This window comes from Microplitis demolitor, chromosome 3, assembly GCF_026212275.2.
Source record: "Microplitis demolitor isolate Queensland-Clemson2020A chromosome 3, iyMicDemo2.1a, whole genome shotgun sequence".
Classification (NCBI taxonomy): Eukaryota; Metazoa; Arthropoda; class Insecta; order Hymenoptera; family Braconidae; genus Microplitis; species Microplitis demolitor.
In genome coordinates, this window is record NC_068547.1 from 9,863,963 (window position 1) to 9,881,874 (window position 17,912).

Genomic DNA, 17,912 nt, shown 5'->3' on the forward strand with positions numbered 1-17,912 from the left:
AGAGCTCGAAATAGGCTGGAAGTTTTAGGGCTGGCCCACAGACCGATTTTTTTGACAAGTGTCTTGTAGTTTTTTAAGGTTTAAGTAGTAATTTTAAATAGTCAAGCAGTATATTTCAACGAACTGTTAATTATAGCAGTTCAAATATTAAAATCATAATTTTACTGATTAAAACGACATTAGTTATTGAACATAACATAAATAATTAGAAATTGAACTACAATTATTGTCAATCATTTTTTTCCGTGTATGGTTAATATGGCCATGTCTGGCCAATTTCCATATATGGCCATGTATGATTTTTCACGGAAAGTATGGGATACGCTTTGCTATGATCCGAGTTTGCTTGCAAATGAAATTGTCGAAAGTAAAGAATTTACATGCAGAGAAATTTTTAGTAAAAATTACCCAAAAATTTTATGAGGACTGTGAGGACGTGTGGAAAATATCTTAATTTTTCCCATGCACATTGTAAAATATAATACTCGATAGCATGTAAATGAAATGCTATTTCTACTGACAACATAGTAAAAAATTTAGTTACTGGGTAGATGTCCTTACAATAACAAATTTTATGGGTAATTTTTACTCAAAATTCCTTCGCGTATAGTAATCAAATTGTTAATTTATTATCTTTGAAACATATGCTTCATGTTATGAATATCATCAGGGTTATGATGAAAATAATTATATTAATTTTCATATAAAAAATTACATTTTTTGTGTTTTATTAGCTTTCCAAAATTAATACTCTGAACGGACGCAGCTTATCCTGCTTTTGCACCGGTATTGCGCCGCCTTTACACCGATTTAACAACGCCAAATTACACCGCCCAAATTTCTATTTCTAACACCGCTTTCTTTACAGTGTAAGAATAAGAATTCATCCTCAATAGCCATAACAATTTATTTCTATTATTGTTAGTGTAAATAATAATTTGCATCATGTGAAGCTGTCATTAACGTCATCTTATATATATATATATTCATATCCAATACTAAGCAAGTAACAATTCACCAAAATAAATTAGACTTATTCCAGTTGGTGGAGAAAAATAATCAAATTTTTTCGGAAGTTCTAACTTAGGGTACGGTTTTACATTAAGTATTAGTACACTTATTGTTTATTTGATGAGATATAAGTTTTATAAGGAAGAGTATTGTATAGATATATCAATCGTGAAAAAGCACACAGGAAAAAGGATTTCTTGGCTCAAGAAAATTTTTCCCACCCCAAGAAATTTTTTGTTTTTAATTCATAATGCAAAAATTTTCTTGAGATGAGTAAAAATTTTTTGCGCCAAGAAATCCTTTTCTTCTGTGGAGCCCGACAAATCTTGGTGTTAAAATGTTGCTTAAAATTATATTAATTAATGTTTTTCAAGGTATTTTGCACATTTTTTTATTAAAATAAATATAGCCCCATTAGAAAGGCTACGATTGAAAGAAGATAAAAAAATGGGCTACTTCTTTTTCGCTTATACCAAGTAACCGTGAGCCAGATATATCGAATCGTTATTAGTTTATGTTGATTATTAATGCTTGTCATTCAGTAAATTGAATTATAGATTGAATCAAATTCGAAAGCTTTCATAAAAAATGGTACAGTAATAATAGTCAACAATTTAGATATTCTTTTCACTATAAGAGTCGGCTGCGCGAAAAGAGAGATATCTACATTAATCTGAGCAACTGACGAGGATATCTGTCGGCAAAGGAAAGGGTACATTATTTTCTCTCTGTCACTTGAGGTTCATCTTTGTCATCACCCAGTAAACATGAGGAATGCTTCGTCCTTAACTGTTGTCATTTGATGATGTACGTTAGAATCTATTTCACTATACTGAGAGAAAAAAAAATTAAATTCAAGTAATTATTTTTTTAGTATCTATAAATACTCAAAATAAGTAATTTTTTAAAAAAATGCAATTGATAGTTCTTATTTTAAGAAAACTATTACTTCACTTTAGTAGTGAGCTTTTCGAAGCATGAATTATTTAAGACAAGTAAATATTTTTTCAATTTATATAGTTGATACGTTCTCCAATTTATTACAATTCACAACTTCAATAAAGCAATTATTTGGTTAAATTACAAAAAAAGGAATTGAAGAAAGATACAATTAAGCATCAGAAAAAAATTCTTTCACTTAAGAAAAAATTCGTGTTTCTAACGAAATGAAATTTGTCATGATATTGATAAAAATATAAAATACATTAATTTTTTTGTGAGCTACTTCTATTGAATATTACATATTGACATTTTATTATTTAGTTGTGTCAATTAATATTTAAGATGACAACCATTGATGAATAACTGGAGAGTTTATTGAAAACATGTTTTCCAATAAGCCACCGGGGCTGGACGTGCTAAAGCGTAAGTCATAAGTCTTGCGTGATCGGTCTAAGTTCGAATCTTGGGTAGGGGAAACTTACTTATTTATTGAAAGAATGTTTGCTAAGGTACAAAATTAATCTGAACAATAGTAAAAAAACAAAAACATGTCAAATAATATTTTTTTTGACAAAATCAAATTTTTTTCTTTCTTTACACTTGAAATTTTTAGTTCTACGACAATTGATCTTCGCAATAAAATCTGCAACAAAATTTCCCACGACGATATATCCCACATACTCGTTGCTGATTATTTATCGGTCCGCGGTATCATGTCATGGGTCAAAGTCCAAAAACGAAATGGATGAAGATGGTGAGCATAAAACGCCATTTTTTTACACTGTAAAAAGAGCGGTGTTAAAAATGGTCTCATTTTAACTCCGCCCGGTGTAAAAATGAAATTACACCGGTGTAGGAGGAGTAATTCACCGGTGTTAAAAATACCGGTGTTAAAGTGGGGTAACTGGTGTAAAAACGGAGTAGCACCGGTGTAAAAGCGGGGTAACCAGTGTGAAAGCGGAGTAATATCGGTGTAAAAGCGGGTTAAACTGCGTTTGCTTGGAGTATTAACTATAAAAATAATAAAACATCAAAAACGTCAGGTCTTTATGAAGATTAATAAAAAATATCATTTATTAACAAGTATAGTGATCGATAAAGTAAAAATATTTACCAAATAAAATATTTTAACACCCGTAAAGAATATCTACACCGGCGGCGGCGTTATTTTAACACCGGTCTAGAATATTTACACCGGTGACGGCGTTATTTTAACACCGGAGAATTCGTTTTAACACCGGTACAGAATATTTACACCTGCGGTGGCGTTATTTTTACACCGCTTTCGGTGTTGAAATTTAACACCGCCAATTTTAACACCTACACCGCTTGGACTTACGCCGGTGATTTTTTACAGTGTATGTATAACTGAGACGTGTACAAATATGTGCCTAATAGCTTGACAATAATTACACGAACAAAAAATAGGTGCTGCAACAGGACAAAATCCTGTTGTAGCGCCTATTTTTTTTTTCCGTGTAGTAAATATTCACGTACTTAAATGTGGAATTTGCCATATCAGCTCACCAACTTATAATCTGTATTGAATTTATGAATTCAATAGACACTGAACAATATTAGGTTTCATCCCAGAACTGTTGGTGGAATCGTCAGTGAGGCACCTCCAACACATCCTTACCTCATACCTATTACGGAAGTTTCCAAAAAATTATTAATGTGTTGGACCTATCTCGCCACCGTCCATCTTATGATTTTAAATAAAATTAATTATTAAGTATTTAACTTTTATTTAATATATTATCAGATGGTAACTTAACGGCTGCATAAAGGTTCATAAACGCCAACTATGTGTACACGACTGGCATTTCACAGAATATATGCCACATCACCATACGACCGCACTTTTGAAACCATACAGTGGAACCAATTGTCAGGGATCAATTGTCGGGGGAGCAAATGTCGTGGAACTGAAATTTTTAAATATTTTTCAGTTCCAAAATTTAGAAATTTCTCAAGTTCTATTTTAAGTTGCATAAAATTTTTGTAAATCCCATAATTTTATTAAAAAAAAAAAATAAATAAATAAATACTATGGCCGAAAAAAGGCTGATTCAATTATTGGCCAAGTTTAGGCTTCTGTAAATCAAAATTATATGGTTTCGGAGTTATTTTGGCCGAATTAAGCCTTCTTGGCGTATTTTCGGCAAAATATTTTCACCCGCGTACGTACGAATTTATAAAAGACTCGTTAAAGAATTGTGAATGGTTTTCAATTTTGTGGTGCCATCTTATTTAATTAATGAATTTTTATTGCATAATGTTTAAAGAATATGTTTATCAAACTAATTTCTTATACAAAACTTTATACACGGAGAGAAAATTATAGTAACAGTTACAATATATTGTGGGAATGGTTCCCATACTGCATGGTAACTGGTTTTTTTGAAATGTTGATTATAGGAACGGCACCCATATATATTATGGTAACCATTCCTATAATTATGGATATAATTCCCATACGGTATCCGAATAGTTCCTATGGAATTATGGTAATTGTTACTATAATATTATGGTAATCGTTACCATAATATTATAGGAACAGTTACCATAATATTATGGGAATAGTTACCATAATATTATGGGAATGGTTACTACAATATTATGGGAATGGTTACTACAATATTATGGGAATGGTTACCATAATATTATGGGAATGGTTACCATAATATTACGGGAATGGTTACCATAATATTCAGAAATTATAATAATTTTTTTTTCTATAGAATTTTGCAGTGTAAATTATTATGGAGTTATTTATTATTATTATTATTTACAAATTCATTTTTATCTGACCAAAAATAATATTTTATTGTAATATAGTTTCACAAAAAGATTAAATATACCAAAAAAACGCTTATTACAAAAAAAAAATTATTATAATTTCTAAATATTATGGTAACCATACCCATAATATTATGGTAACCATTACCATATACGATTAGGAACTGTTACAATGTGGTTATAGGATTGGAACCTTCCCAAAAAGTATGGGTCTATATCCCATAATCCCAAGTAATCATTACCATAACGGTTTGGGATGATATTTCATAAACGTACTAGGAACAGTTCCTTTAATTTTTTCTCCGTGTAGTAAGAAATAGAAACCAGCTAACATTTTTTTGCTATAATTTTTAAGAATCAAACAAAAAATGTTATATAATTTTTTATTGAATGAAATAATATCGGTATTGCTAGAAAATTTACGAGCATCGCTTGAGGCAACAGTAAAATCTGATACGTGTAACGGCAGTAAAACTGATAGATGCTTTAAAGTACTCTATTGTAACTTGGTATTGTCAGTAATACATCGTTCTCGAGTACAAACAGAACATGGAAGTCCACAAAGTTGTTTTATGTGTTCAAATCAAAGTGTGTGAGAATCAATTTTAGTTATAATCAACTTTTTGTAAAACATTTTTCATCGATATTTTGAGTGTACAAAATGGACATAGTGCTAAAATGAAATCCATCTGAATTTCATATGAAATTAATTACTGAAAGCAAATAGATACTTTGTTGTACAGAACAATATTATCCTGTAGTCGTTTTTTATACAAGGCAGTAATAATGTTAATATTATCAGAAATGTAGTGTTGGAACATTGGCGTAAAAATAATCACAATTCCTCTGGAAAATCCTCAATTAAGATCGATCTTATTTTTCAATAGCCTCCTTATTATCCATTAAGCTGATAGTCTTCTGCACTAGATTCTTGAAGTAGTTTTTCGATGACTTATAAACTGGCATACTATGACTCTTACGATGTCAGCAGACAATATAACTTTGAACGGTTCATCTCGAAATTTATGTGATAATAATGCGTCTGAAAGAATTTTTGATACCGGTTCAAAACGGAAAGACAATGTCACTAAAGAAAATAAAATGACGTTAGACGAATTTCGAACGACAATAAATCAAAATTATAATCCCGAAGCGAATCCTATTTATACCTTTTCACCTGAGAGCGCGGAATCATCTGGGTCTCAAGAATCAAGCTCTCATGAGTATTCTAGTTATCCAAATGGCATTTCATTTGAAAATAATCGACGAGAAAATACGACATCGGTTGAGAAAAGTACTTTTGAAAAAGATGCTTTGAATTCGGGAATATTTTCCCAAGATGGTCAATCATACCAGCAACACCAACAACAAACATCAGAACAATATGAACATTCGGGTATCAGTCATCATATACATTATCAGCAGCCACAGCAATATCAGCATCAGCAGGACATGCAAAATCAATCTAGAATTAAAAGGTGGCAAATGAAACAAGAAGTGCAAAGCCATCCATTATTTCCACAATCTAATCATCAACGTCTGATGCCTGTCAATAGAGGTGAGAGTCATGAAATTAGAAACTAAATATTTATTTATCGAAAATATTTACAGTTTCCTATTAAAAATAATTTTATTAGCTTCTCATGTATATATTAACACATTGATTTGTATTCCTATACTAATTATATATGCATAAAAACAATATAAATCATTTATCGCAAAAGTTATTTATCGGTTTGATTTCACTAGAACACAAGTATGAAAATCTGAATGTATCTAATCATCATAGAAATTTTATACATTATTATTAGTTTCAAAATTATTTTATCCATATTCATTTGAGACCAAAGACATTTAAAAATAAAAAAAATAAAAACATGAAAGAGGTAACATGAAGTTTTCAATAAATATATGCTTAGTAGAGGAGAGAGGGGAAAAACTGGGGGGGGGGGGAGTTACTCCAGAATTTTAGAAAAATTTTTATTTTTTGAAATGTGTTTTTAATCATTCCAAAATCTCTTTTGTAAATATAATTGAGCATCATTTTAGTTTGTTTTTACACGGAAAAAAATTTCCTGTTACTGCAACATGCCTGCCTCCTGTTGCAGCAACAGGAAATTTTTTTCCGTGTACTGTTTTCAAAGCATTTTATTTTTGTAAAAAATAGTATGAAATCAATTTGATTTTTGTCTCTTATCAATTTACAAGAAACGAACTCCCCGTATCAAATAACTTGAGACGTATTTTAATAACCAACATTAAAATATTTACAAATTTGACATTTAATTAATCTTTAATAATTAACAATGTTTGAAAAATAAAACATGAACAATTAAAAATACAATCAATTTATGACAAAAACTATTTAAATTTTATTTTCTTCCTTTGCATCCAATAATTATGTGAAATGTAATTTTTCTTTATATAAATTACTTGTAAGAAAATTTAATTTAATCAAATTCATTTAAATTCTATAAATATTTTCTTCATCTTTTGTCGGGAGTACCCCATTTTGTCCGCAAAAATTAAAAAATTTTTTTATTTACTCTGACTATCATTGAAAAAAAAGATTTAAAGCATTTGAGTACCCAAAAACTTAGTATTTCCTTGAGTACCCTCTCTACATCAAGCTTGAATAATCACGATATTCTGTTGTAAATCTGCAGTCCATAACAGCGCAGTTTTTTCTCAATCCTTAAACGTTTCGATAGTTTTGCTTGGAAATAAAAATAGAATATGAAAATTAAAAATTCTTAAATTTAACAAAATTAGAATCAAACAAAAAAAATTTATATTTAACTCTTCTCTCTAAACATGAATAAGTGAAATTAGTCAATATTCACTAATTCTGAGTGCCAACTGAACCACTTCTTCAAATTAGTGGTACGGTTTGCACTTGAAATTAGTAAATATTCACACAGAGAAAAGAATGTAGTAAATTTTACTAAAAAATATGAGAATAATTACTAAATTTAGATAGTAGTCTTGAGACAGATAAGTATACTTTACAACTCATTTAGTATTTTCTTATATACTTGTAATGATAAATCTACTATATTGCATATTAATTTTTAGTTATATTTAGTGAATTTTACTATCCCGTTTAGTAAATGTTATTATATTAGAATGGAAATAAATAAAATTAAATTTTTAATAGCTTTTAACTTTTTGAAATTATTGCTATCATATTGATTGATATTCTTATTTATGTCATCTACACTGGTGTTGGTGTTCATTTTTATTTTTAAAAAATCACTTGATTTAACCGAGATTCGAACACTGATCTCCTGCACGCGAGCCCTTTCATATGTCTGACGGCCCGATGTCTCCTTTAAACAAAGGTTTTTGAACTTCTAATACATATTTATATATGCTATCCCCACCAAGTTTTAATTTTGTCTATCCATAGTAAAATTTACTATACCGATAGTAAAAAAATATAATCGTGTTAGTAAAAAATTACTTACGCATAGTAATTTTTAATATTTTCTTATGTAATAATTGCCAATCAGTAAATTTTACTAAATGTTTTGTAGGGGAACCTGGGGCACAAAGGCCCCCTTCAAAAATTAGGTAAAAAATTTTTTTTTAATTTTCCGTCAAGTTATGACCTCTTTAATGTTTTTATTATATTTTAGGTCAATATGTGATATGTGGGACAAAATGGACTACTCGAAAAAAAAAAAATGTAACGAAAAAATTTTTTTCTTTTATTTTCCGTCAAGTTAATTTTTTCGTGACAATTTTTTTTTTTTTGAATAGTCCATATTACCTCACACATCACATATTGGCCTAAAACGTCATAAAAAACATAAAGGTCATAACTTGACGGAAAATGGAAAAAAAAAAAAAAAAAAAAATTTTCATTAAAATTTTTTTTTTTCAAGGGGTCAATTTTACCCCACTATCACATATTGGCCTAAAATATGATAAAAACATTACAGAGCTCATAACTTAACGGGAAATAAAAAAAAATTCTTTGTTGATAATTTTTGGGGAAGGGGCCTTCGTGCCCCCGAAAAAAAAAAAATTTTTTTCTATTTTTTGCCAAATTTCGACTGATTCTTCCGATATAGGCGGAAAATAAATGAATTTGATGGTTAAAAGCCACAAAAAGAAAAAACCGGCTAAAGTGGGCCTTCGTGCCCCAGGCTCCCCTAATATTTAAAATACAGAATGTATTAATTCATATCTATTAGTAAATTTTACTATAACATTGTAATTTTTACTAAATCTTTTTCTCCGTGCACTTATTTTCACCAATTCATGTTTAGAGAGTATTACATTACAATGAAATAAATAAATGATAATAAAAATTATTGCTAATAAAAAATCGTAAGTCTGTAATTATTTCTATGAAATAATGTAACTTATTAAACATTGAAATGAAAAATTTAATCGCTAAATTCAGACGATAATGAAACTTAATAGCATGCACTCATCAGCTTCACGTGATTAAATTTGATGTAAATGTATTTTAAAGTATTTAAATCTATTTGAGTCAATACGACTAAATATTTCTGGTTATAAATTTAATTAACAATGGTTTAACTATTTTTAAATGTATTATATACTTAGATTTATTTTTTTATGTTGAAAGTTTAATTGTCGTGTAAAGTCATAAAAAGTTTTTTATTTTGAATTAATAATTGACTCCAATACTGATCTGGTTAAAATGTTTATTAAAGTAAAAACATTTTAAACATTTCTCCGCAATCATTTATTAATTTCTGAATTAAAAAACAAATTAAAGATCATTAACAGTTTAGAAAAAAATGTTTCAATTTATTCATGAAAAAAAAAAAACATTAAAAATAATAATGATCTTACATAAAAGTAAAAGCATTGCATTTTTGCTGTATATATATGTAATGTTAATTGAATATTAAAAATTAATAGATTTTTAAATGTTAATGATTTTGTGTTTGAAACGAAAAAATATTTTCTATTGTTCTGATTTTAAATTCTTACACCTTACTTAGATAATGTCGAAATCGTTGAAATGCCCGAAGCAAACTTGTGATAAGATTAGAAAAAACAACGAATTACTGATTCTTAATACCCTCGGGGAAATGAGCGAACACACATCTAACTGTAGATTCGTCGTGTATTGAATGATAATTAAAAGAATATTTTGTAATAAATCAAAAGAATAATGTTCGATAACTTCTTTTTTTAGACGAATTTTTAAAATATACATAAAATATTATAAGGAAAAATGATTGAATTTTCAGAAAAATAAAAATAAATAAATGACATTTTCATATTTATTAATGTTGATAAATTTCATTCATTACAATTATAAATCAATTATTAATTAATTAGTTGAGCTGTAAAAATTTTTCGGATTGAATACGGAGCAGATGACTGTTTATTTATTTAATCACCTAAAAGTGAAATTTACATCTAGGGAAAATCCAGACCACTCCGAAACCACTCCGCTAAAAAGATAACCTCTGTATTCATTACGCATGCGAATTGATTTTTTTTTACTTTCGGAACTCGAAATAAATTCGGATTCAAATAAAATCCGTAATCATTCCGAATTCACTCCTAACATTTTACGGAGTAAGGATACCCTTAACATAATTCAAAACATACATATCTATACATTTTGCATTGAATTTTTTATTGATATATTCTAATAGAAAAATCAAGAAAAAAACAAAATCCCTTGCTATCTTTAAGTTAATCTTTGTCATTGATAATTTAAAGAAAAAAAATTGAAAACTAATGTTCTATTTTTTATTTTCTGTGTCAATATCTACTTTTATTTTTTTTTTTTTAATTGCGCCGATCATACGCGTTATCAATAACATTTTAAAAGATAACAAAAATATTCCATTTGCTTCAACTAATTGAATTCGATCATAAACTAATACTTTGATCTATATCGATAATCAACACCCTATTCATTTATAAAGTTTGTTCGATGCAATATTTATGCTGTTTGATAAATTTATTTCAATTCTTATGCTTGCATAAAATGTTAAAACCAAAATCAAAATGTATTCATGTACATAATCATATAGTTAGTCAAAAATATCGTCTGATAGCTTAGTATTTATTATGAACTCGAACCACGTATAAAAATAAAGAAAAATTAGAAAAACAAAAAATTATGTTTCTCCTTGCTTATACATTTAGTACATTTCATAACAAGTGGACTTGGTGAGTCTTTATACGGAAAACGTAATGCTTTTAGCACGAGTCATAGGTGCGCACGCACGAGCGTCAGCAAGTGCTCATAGTACACGGAGAAAAATGTTGGCTCGAAACCTACCAATTTTCATTATGCTATCGACCAAACTTGAAACAGGAAGGGAAGCATCCAAAAAATTATTATGCTCATACGAAAAATTATTATGCTGTATCATAATACTTACTATGCATGAGAAACTTATCGATAAGATTTAATAACAATCACTTTCATACATTGTATTAATTGTGATGCGGCATAATAATTTTTCGTGAGAGCATAATAATTTTTTGGATGCTTCCCTTCCTGTTTCAAGTTTAGTAGACAGCATAATAAAAATTAGTAGGTTTTGAGCCAACATTTTTCTCCGTGTATGCACCAGAAATAAGTTCTAAGAACATTATATTTGACGGATAATGACATGTATTATACTATATTTAACAAATGTCTGATTTTTACGAACTATTATATCAGCGGTGCTGTGATTACACACGATTAGACAAAATAACCGTGACAAAATATTCCGAAGAAAATAACCGTACGTCAAAATATCCTTAAGAACGGTTTTCAGATAATTTTGTCCCAGCTTTTCTCTGAAATAAAAGCCCTAAACGCAAAATAAAGACACAGACCCGATGCTTTACTCTATGAACTAACGAAGTGCACTTGAATTTTTTGATAACTTCCATTTGTTTACGAGAAAAGCTTGGACAAAGTTCCTATTTAATGTACAAGTGCAACAGAGATAGTACCGTTTATCCAGTTGAGTGCGAATAGAGAAACAAATGAAAACGCGTCTTATGACACGCCAATGGCAGCCATTTTAATCTTATAGTTGATCCCTTTCATCGTTTCGTTCCCCTTATCTATCAAGGAAGATCCGAAAAGGATCTCTTCTACAATTAAAAAGTAGGTTTTTGAGGGTATTTTTACATTCCTGCTGACTGTTAATTTCCCATCCAAGGTTTGGAAACCGGGCCTCGCCACGAAGAAAATAAAACAGTAACCATTGCTGCACAGAACAGTAATACAGTCAATGAGGGTGTTTGGGCGAAAGATTAAGTATAGTGAAAGCATATTTTACTATACTTATATTGATTCAATTGACTGGATTACTGTTCTGCCCAGTAATAGTCACTGTTCTTTTTTATCCGTGTGGATGGCCCATCGCCGGGCACAGTAAGTAAGGCTCATCAATAACGTTAGACTATCAGCTGATTAATGGCAGCCAGCAATTGTCCGAACATGATGATTTATTTCTATTATATTCTGATTAAGTATATTAAATACATTAAGTATATTCGGATTACTCATGTAATGATACACATTTATTGATTATCGCATCAGAATGTTTAATTGTTAATTGGAATATTTTTTCATTTCATCAATACATGACATTCAAGCCGAATCAGAATAAAAAGCAGTTCGGGAAGTTTTATGATAATCGTAATCATACACTGCAAAAAATTCGCAGAGTGAATGCGGAGTGAATGAATTTTTAATTATTCACTTCTTTCGGACTGAAATTCATTCCGAATAGGAGTTTTCACGGAGTAGATAATTTTTTATTAATTTAATTCCTCCGAAGTGAAATTCACTCCAGAGAGGAGTTTTAAAAATTTAATTAATAAAATATAACTCCACTAAATTAAATCGGAGTAAAAACTCGCGTAGTACATGACTGATCAACTGATACACACACACGCACACACATATTCGGGGGGACACACGCAATCGCGCACACGCACACATCAGCACACACCCGAGCACACACAAACACACACACACACACACACGACATGTACACATTTGCAGACGCGACACACATACCCTAGCGCACACATTTGCACACGCGCACACATGCATGCACAGATGCGGACACACTCGCACACAAACATACACACTCGCACACAAACACACTGTTTAACAGTTTAGTATTAATTAATATAAATTAATTTAAATGTTAAAACTCCGGACCGGAGTGAATTGGGAGTGAAATAAAATCCGCGTCACTCCGCAATCACTCCGCTAAAAAAATTCGATCTGTCGGTTGACCCTGCAGGCCAGCCCCTAAACTTTGCGCTGCTTTCAAGCTCCTTGAGCTCGAAATCATTGTTGAGAATACATTCTCGAGCTCAGAAATACTTTTGTATGCCCTTGTTAACAGAATTGAATAAAGAATTATGGTAAGGGGTTTTTTGACGGGGGGATTATTTGAAAAATTATGTTTTGGCGCGAAAATTCAATTTTTTTGAATTAATCGAGTAGTATTTGAACAGAAAACTTTAAATTTAGTTATTTTAAGGTCCAAATCATTACTATCAACTCTTTTTTATAGTAAATACATAGCAAAAAGTTTCAAAACATAAAACAAACGAGAAACATACATTGAGTTTTGTTGGCGCCCGTTTACCCAACTTTTCAGGACTTTTTTAATTTTAATAGACACAGCTAATTAACACCAAAAAGTCAGCAGAAGAAAAAAAAAGCAAAACAAGCTTAAAAACTCACATTATTCAAAATTTTGGAGGGGGGCCTATTTTGACCACATTTTTTTATTTTTTATTTTTAATGTGGCCAGAGATTAAAAAAAAGTAAAACAAGTAAAAAAAAAACTGAGGATTCGAAAATTTTGTTCTTAAGGGGTCCATTTTGCCTCGGTGACCCATTTTACCCCTCCCCGTCCCAACACTTTTCATGTTAAGAATTTTCGTGGGCCCAATTTGCCCTCAAATATTTCAAGACATCAGAAATTTTAGGGGGCCCATTTTGCCCCGCCCCCTTTCCTTACATTTATACATTTACTCGTTTGGCGGTGTAAAAAAGAAAAATTCACATTGCTCGATGATTGACTGTCACGATTGGCGAATGCTTGCAACTACTATGCTTGACATATCGTTATCATCGGATATTCAGTCGATCTTTGGCCGATGCTTCAAAATTGGCAGCCATTCATGACCCAGTAATGGGCTGATTCTTTTTTTTTGTATGGGAATGCAAATGTATTCCGGTGGAGCCATGATTCCAAACAATACCTTTATTTATTTGAATGATGTAAATATCAATGTTTGAATAGTTGAATCTATAATATCTAATTTTTTGGTGGATTGCTTCGTAATAAACTGCAATTTTCCCATAAGTCCACTACACTGAGTCCAAAAATTTCTTACAATGTACATAGTGGTTCCCACACTTTAGAGACCAGAACCATGGCAAGAGGCTTAAATGAAGTAAAGCAAGTGAGAACTACTGAGGACATAAGCCCTTTCTCTTAAGTTCCCCCTCCCTTCCTCTATTTACAGAAAATTATCACAAAATATTTTTAGAACTTAGTGTGTTATGAGAATTAAAAACCAAAAAAAAAGTTTTATTATTGAATTTTAAAACGAGATGTCAGTTATTAATTCAGAGCAATATCTTCTTCCCACAATTTTATGGATTAAAGCCTAATGTCAGTATTTTTGCATTTATATGAAACTCGGTTGCATTATTAAAAATTTTCTTACGTTTTATGAATAGCTACTTAAGATAAGATATTTACCTAAAGAATAATATCTCATTTTTCACATCATGATAAATTTAAGCTTACAAAATATAATTATTTGATTGCGAAATTTTTGTTCATTTCTAGGGAATCAGCGCAAACAAAGCAGTGGTAAAAGGTCAAGAACAGCATATTCAAGTGCTCAATTATTTGAGCTTGAAAAAGAATTTCTTTGTGGGCGTTACTTATGTCGACCACGGCGGATTGAGATGGCAGCGTCCTTGTCACTAACAGAGAGACAAATCAAAATATGGTTTCAAAATCGTCGAATGAAATTTAAAAAGGAGCAGAATTCAGTAAAGCCTGAAGGTAACCCAATAAAATCAGTCAAGATTGAAATGAAGTCTGATACGAAACAAGAATTGATTGATCATTCATCTTCAACTTCATTGCAAAATATTTTGCCTTCTCAAAATGATCAAAAACTTGAGTATTATTCTAATTCAGAGAATCATTTATACACGTCTCCTCCAGTGTATACACCATCAGTTCATCAAAGTTACGACCGGATTTCGAGTTTTAATGACTTTGTCAATTACAATAATCGACGGCAAGTATTTCCTAGCATTACTGAAAAACCAAACGCAATAGATGTGCCAGATTATCGAGTCATTTATCAAACACAACAATTATGTGAGCAAAATAACGAGCAACAAGTTTCAAAGTCAAATTCATCTGTTGAACGCAATGAGTGTTTTAAAGATTATGGAAGAACAGAAATTTATCAATACCAAGAATATGCATGGTATGGTTCAGCGAACTCCTACATAAATAATAATTACTCTGCATCTCACCCGGGAACTATGAATTACCACCACCGAAATAACTACGGAAATCTCCTTGAAAATACTAATGGATTTCAAGATTATTCTTCATCGATACCACCTGATTTTCCATTATGGTCAAATACTCATCATTCGGAATCAACGGATATTGAAAAAACTATCAATACTGATGAGTCTCTTCGTGATACGGACTTAGAAACCACCAACTTAACGAATTTGTAGTGAATGTATTTTTTTTTACCCTGTTATTCCATTATTTGAATTGTAAATAGAAATTGATTTAAAAAACCATAAATTAATAAAAAGTTAGCAATTTAATTTTAATAGTAGCTTAACATATTTTGGCTAACAGAGCAATTTTTTATTATAAAAATTGAAAACTCTATGGAATTGAACTAGTTTTTTTTTCATTACGGTAATTTTCGAACTATTTTATACGTAAAGTAAGAACGATATGCAACTCGATAGTCAATAAAAGTAAATTCATTATTCAAAATACATGAGAGTTCGAGGTGTGTATTTTTACCATAATTTACGGTATTTGAAAAAATTCTGGCGAGAATGATATTTTATTGTATTTCGCGGTAAATTACGACATTTTACGGTAGTTATGGTATTTTACGATAAACGTACGGCAATACACCGTGCATTTACAGCGATCGCGCAATATTTTTCTGTAAAAGTGCGGTAACATTGCGGTATTTCACCATAAACGTGCAGACTTAATGCAAAATTAAGGCATTTTACAGGGAAGCAGTGAAATACTTCACTACTCTCTAAATCTGAAACAGTGAAAACCACTGACAAGTAGTGTATATACACTGTTTCACAGTTATAAGTATACCACTTGGTATACTTATAACTGTAAAACAGTGAAAAGTCACTATTTTAGATTTAGAGAGTATGTTACGGTAAAAATAGCACAAATCGCGTTAAAAGACTGTAATTTACCATATTCTATTGTAAGTTACTGTGTTTTCACCGTAAGCTAACATATTTTTACGGTAAATGACCACAGCTTTACCGTCGACTTCCATATTTTTACCATAAATTAGCGTAATTCACCACAAATTACCGTAAAATGCGGAAAATGCCCAATAAAATACGGTATTTTTCGGTAAATATACGGTAATTGATCGTAATTCTGATTCGCTAGGAATATTTCAAAGAAAATTTTTTTTTATATTTTTCTGAATAGTATGTTACGCTTCCAGGAATAACAGTAGAACATAACAACCTGTATACTATATCGTGCTGGTCACGATATTTTTTTCTCCGTGTGGAAATCTGGGAATCTAACTCCCGGCAGGGACTGCCCCCTCCCCCTTTCCCTACTTAAAGAATAAGTTTTCTTAATATTTTCTAAGAAACACTATTAAGTTTTAGTTATTCATAAGTATTGTAAGATATTGTAAGAGATATTATTATTTGATATTAAAAATGGAATATTATTGAATTGAATTTTTTTACTGTTAAGGTATTTATTGTGTCTGAAAATTTTTTATCAATTATTGTATCATGCAAAAATTTTATCATTTCTTTTCAGTAAAAAAAAAAAAAAAAAAAAAAATCTGTTAATAATCGTTTTCGGAAATATATTATGAGATTTAAAAAAGAAAAAATATCCATTCACTGTAATTTTTTTCGTACCTTTTTTTTTCCTATATAATTGTCTAGAATTTATGATAGACGTAAACCAGCTAGCAGAGAACTTCGGGGTCAAAAAAAATAACTTGATTTTGACGTAATTTTAAAAATTAAAATTAAAGCAAGTCTAGCAAGACAAAAACAAGTCAAGTTTAAATTCTTCTTTCAATAAATGAAGTAGTTTAGAGGCAGTTCTAGAGATTGTGCGCCACCTATAATTAAAAAATGGGCATAGCATACACCTATGTATTGTCTACGTCAATGTATATTTATGTTTACAAAAAACACTGATTAACCTCTCGTTCATTATTAAACATTTCTAAGCAGTGTAATAAAACATAATAAGAACTACATAATTAAATAAATTTCACATAAATGAGTTTATTTATAATTTATTATGATTATAATATAGTAGTTTAATAAATAACATAGTTTGAAAATTAATATTTGAAAATGGAGAAAAGACTTGACACTATTGGAGAACTTCGATTGTGGGCAATTAAAACAAATATTGCGGATTATCACTTAACTCAGTTATTGAAAAATTTACAGTTTGGAGTACTCCCAGAGTTATCTATATCAGCAACAACATTTTTAAATAAATTTGATGTGTCTTTTAAAACGGAAAAAATGCCGGATACTGATGAAATTTAATTTAATTTAAAAATTTGAAAAATATTTATTTTTTTCCAAGGATTTCAGTACGTTTGTAAAAAATTATAAACTTTATAATAAAAAACAGTTTATTGAATTTTTACTTTGCATTTTGAATTTATTAATTAATTAAATAGTATTTTTATTATATAAATTTATGTTAATTTCATCAAGTAATTAGTTTTGATTGGTTTAATTTATTTACATTAATCATAAGCATTAATGAATTTATCATTATTAAGTTATTTATTTGATTTTATAGTCGTATTAATTATTTTGAATATTAAAATCTATAACCTAAAACATTGAAACCGCCAGAGACATTTAA

The 17,912-nt window shown here is 29.8% G+C and overlaps 1 protein-coding gene across 1 annotated transcript; it reads left to right on the plus strand.

The window, feature by feature from the left end:
- The first annotated feature begins 5,165 nt into the window (after positions 1 to 5,165).
- LOC103568620 (homeobox protein Hox-D3) lies at positions 5,166 to 16,816 on the plus strand. Its single transcript, XM_008545556.2, has 2 exons — positions 5,166 to 6,313; positions 14,586 to 16,816. The coding sequence occupies exons 1-2, from the start codon at positions 5,725 to 5,727 to the stop codon at positions 15,503 to 15,505; spliced, it is 1,509 nt and encodes a 502-aa protein (XP_008543778.1). The 5' UTR covers positions 5,166 to 5,724; the 3' UTR covers positions 15,506 to 16,816.
- Positions 16,817 to 17,912: the final 1,096 nt, after the last annotated feature.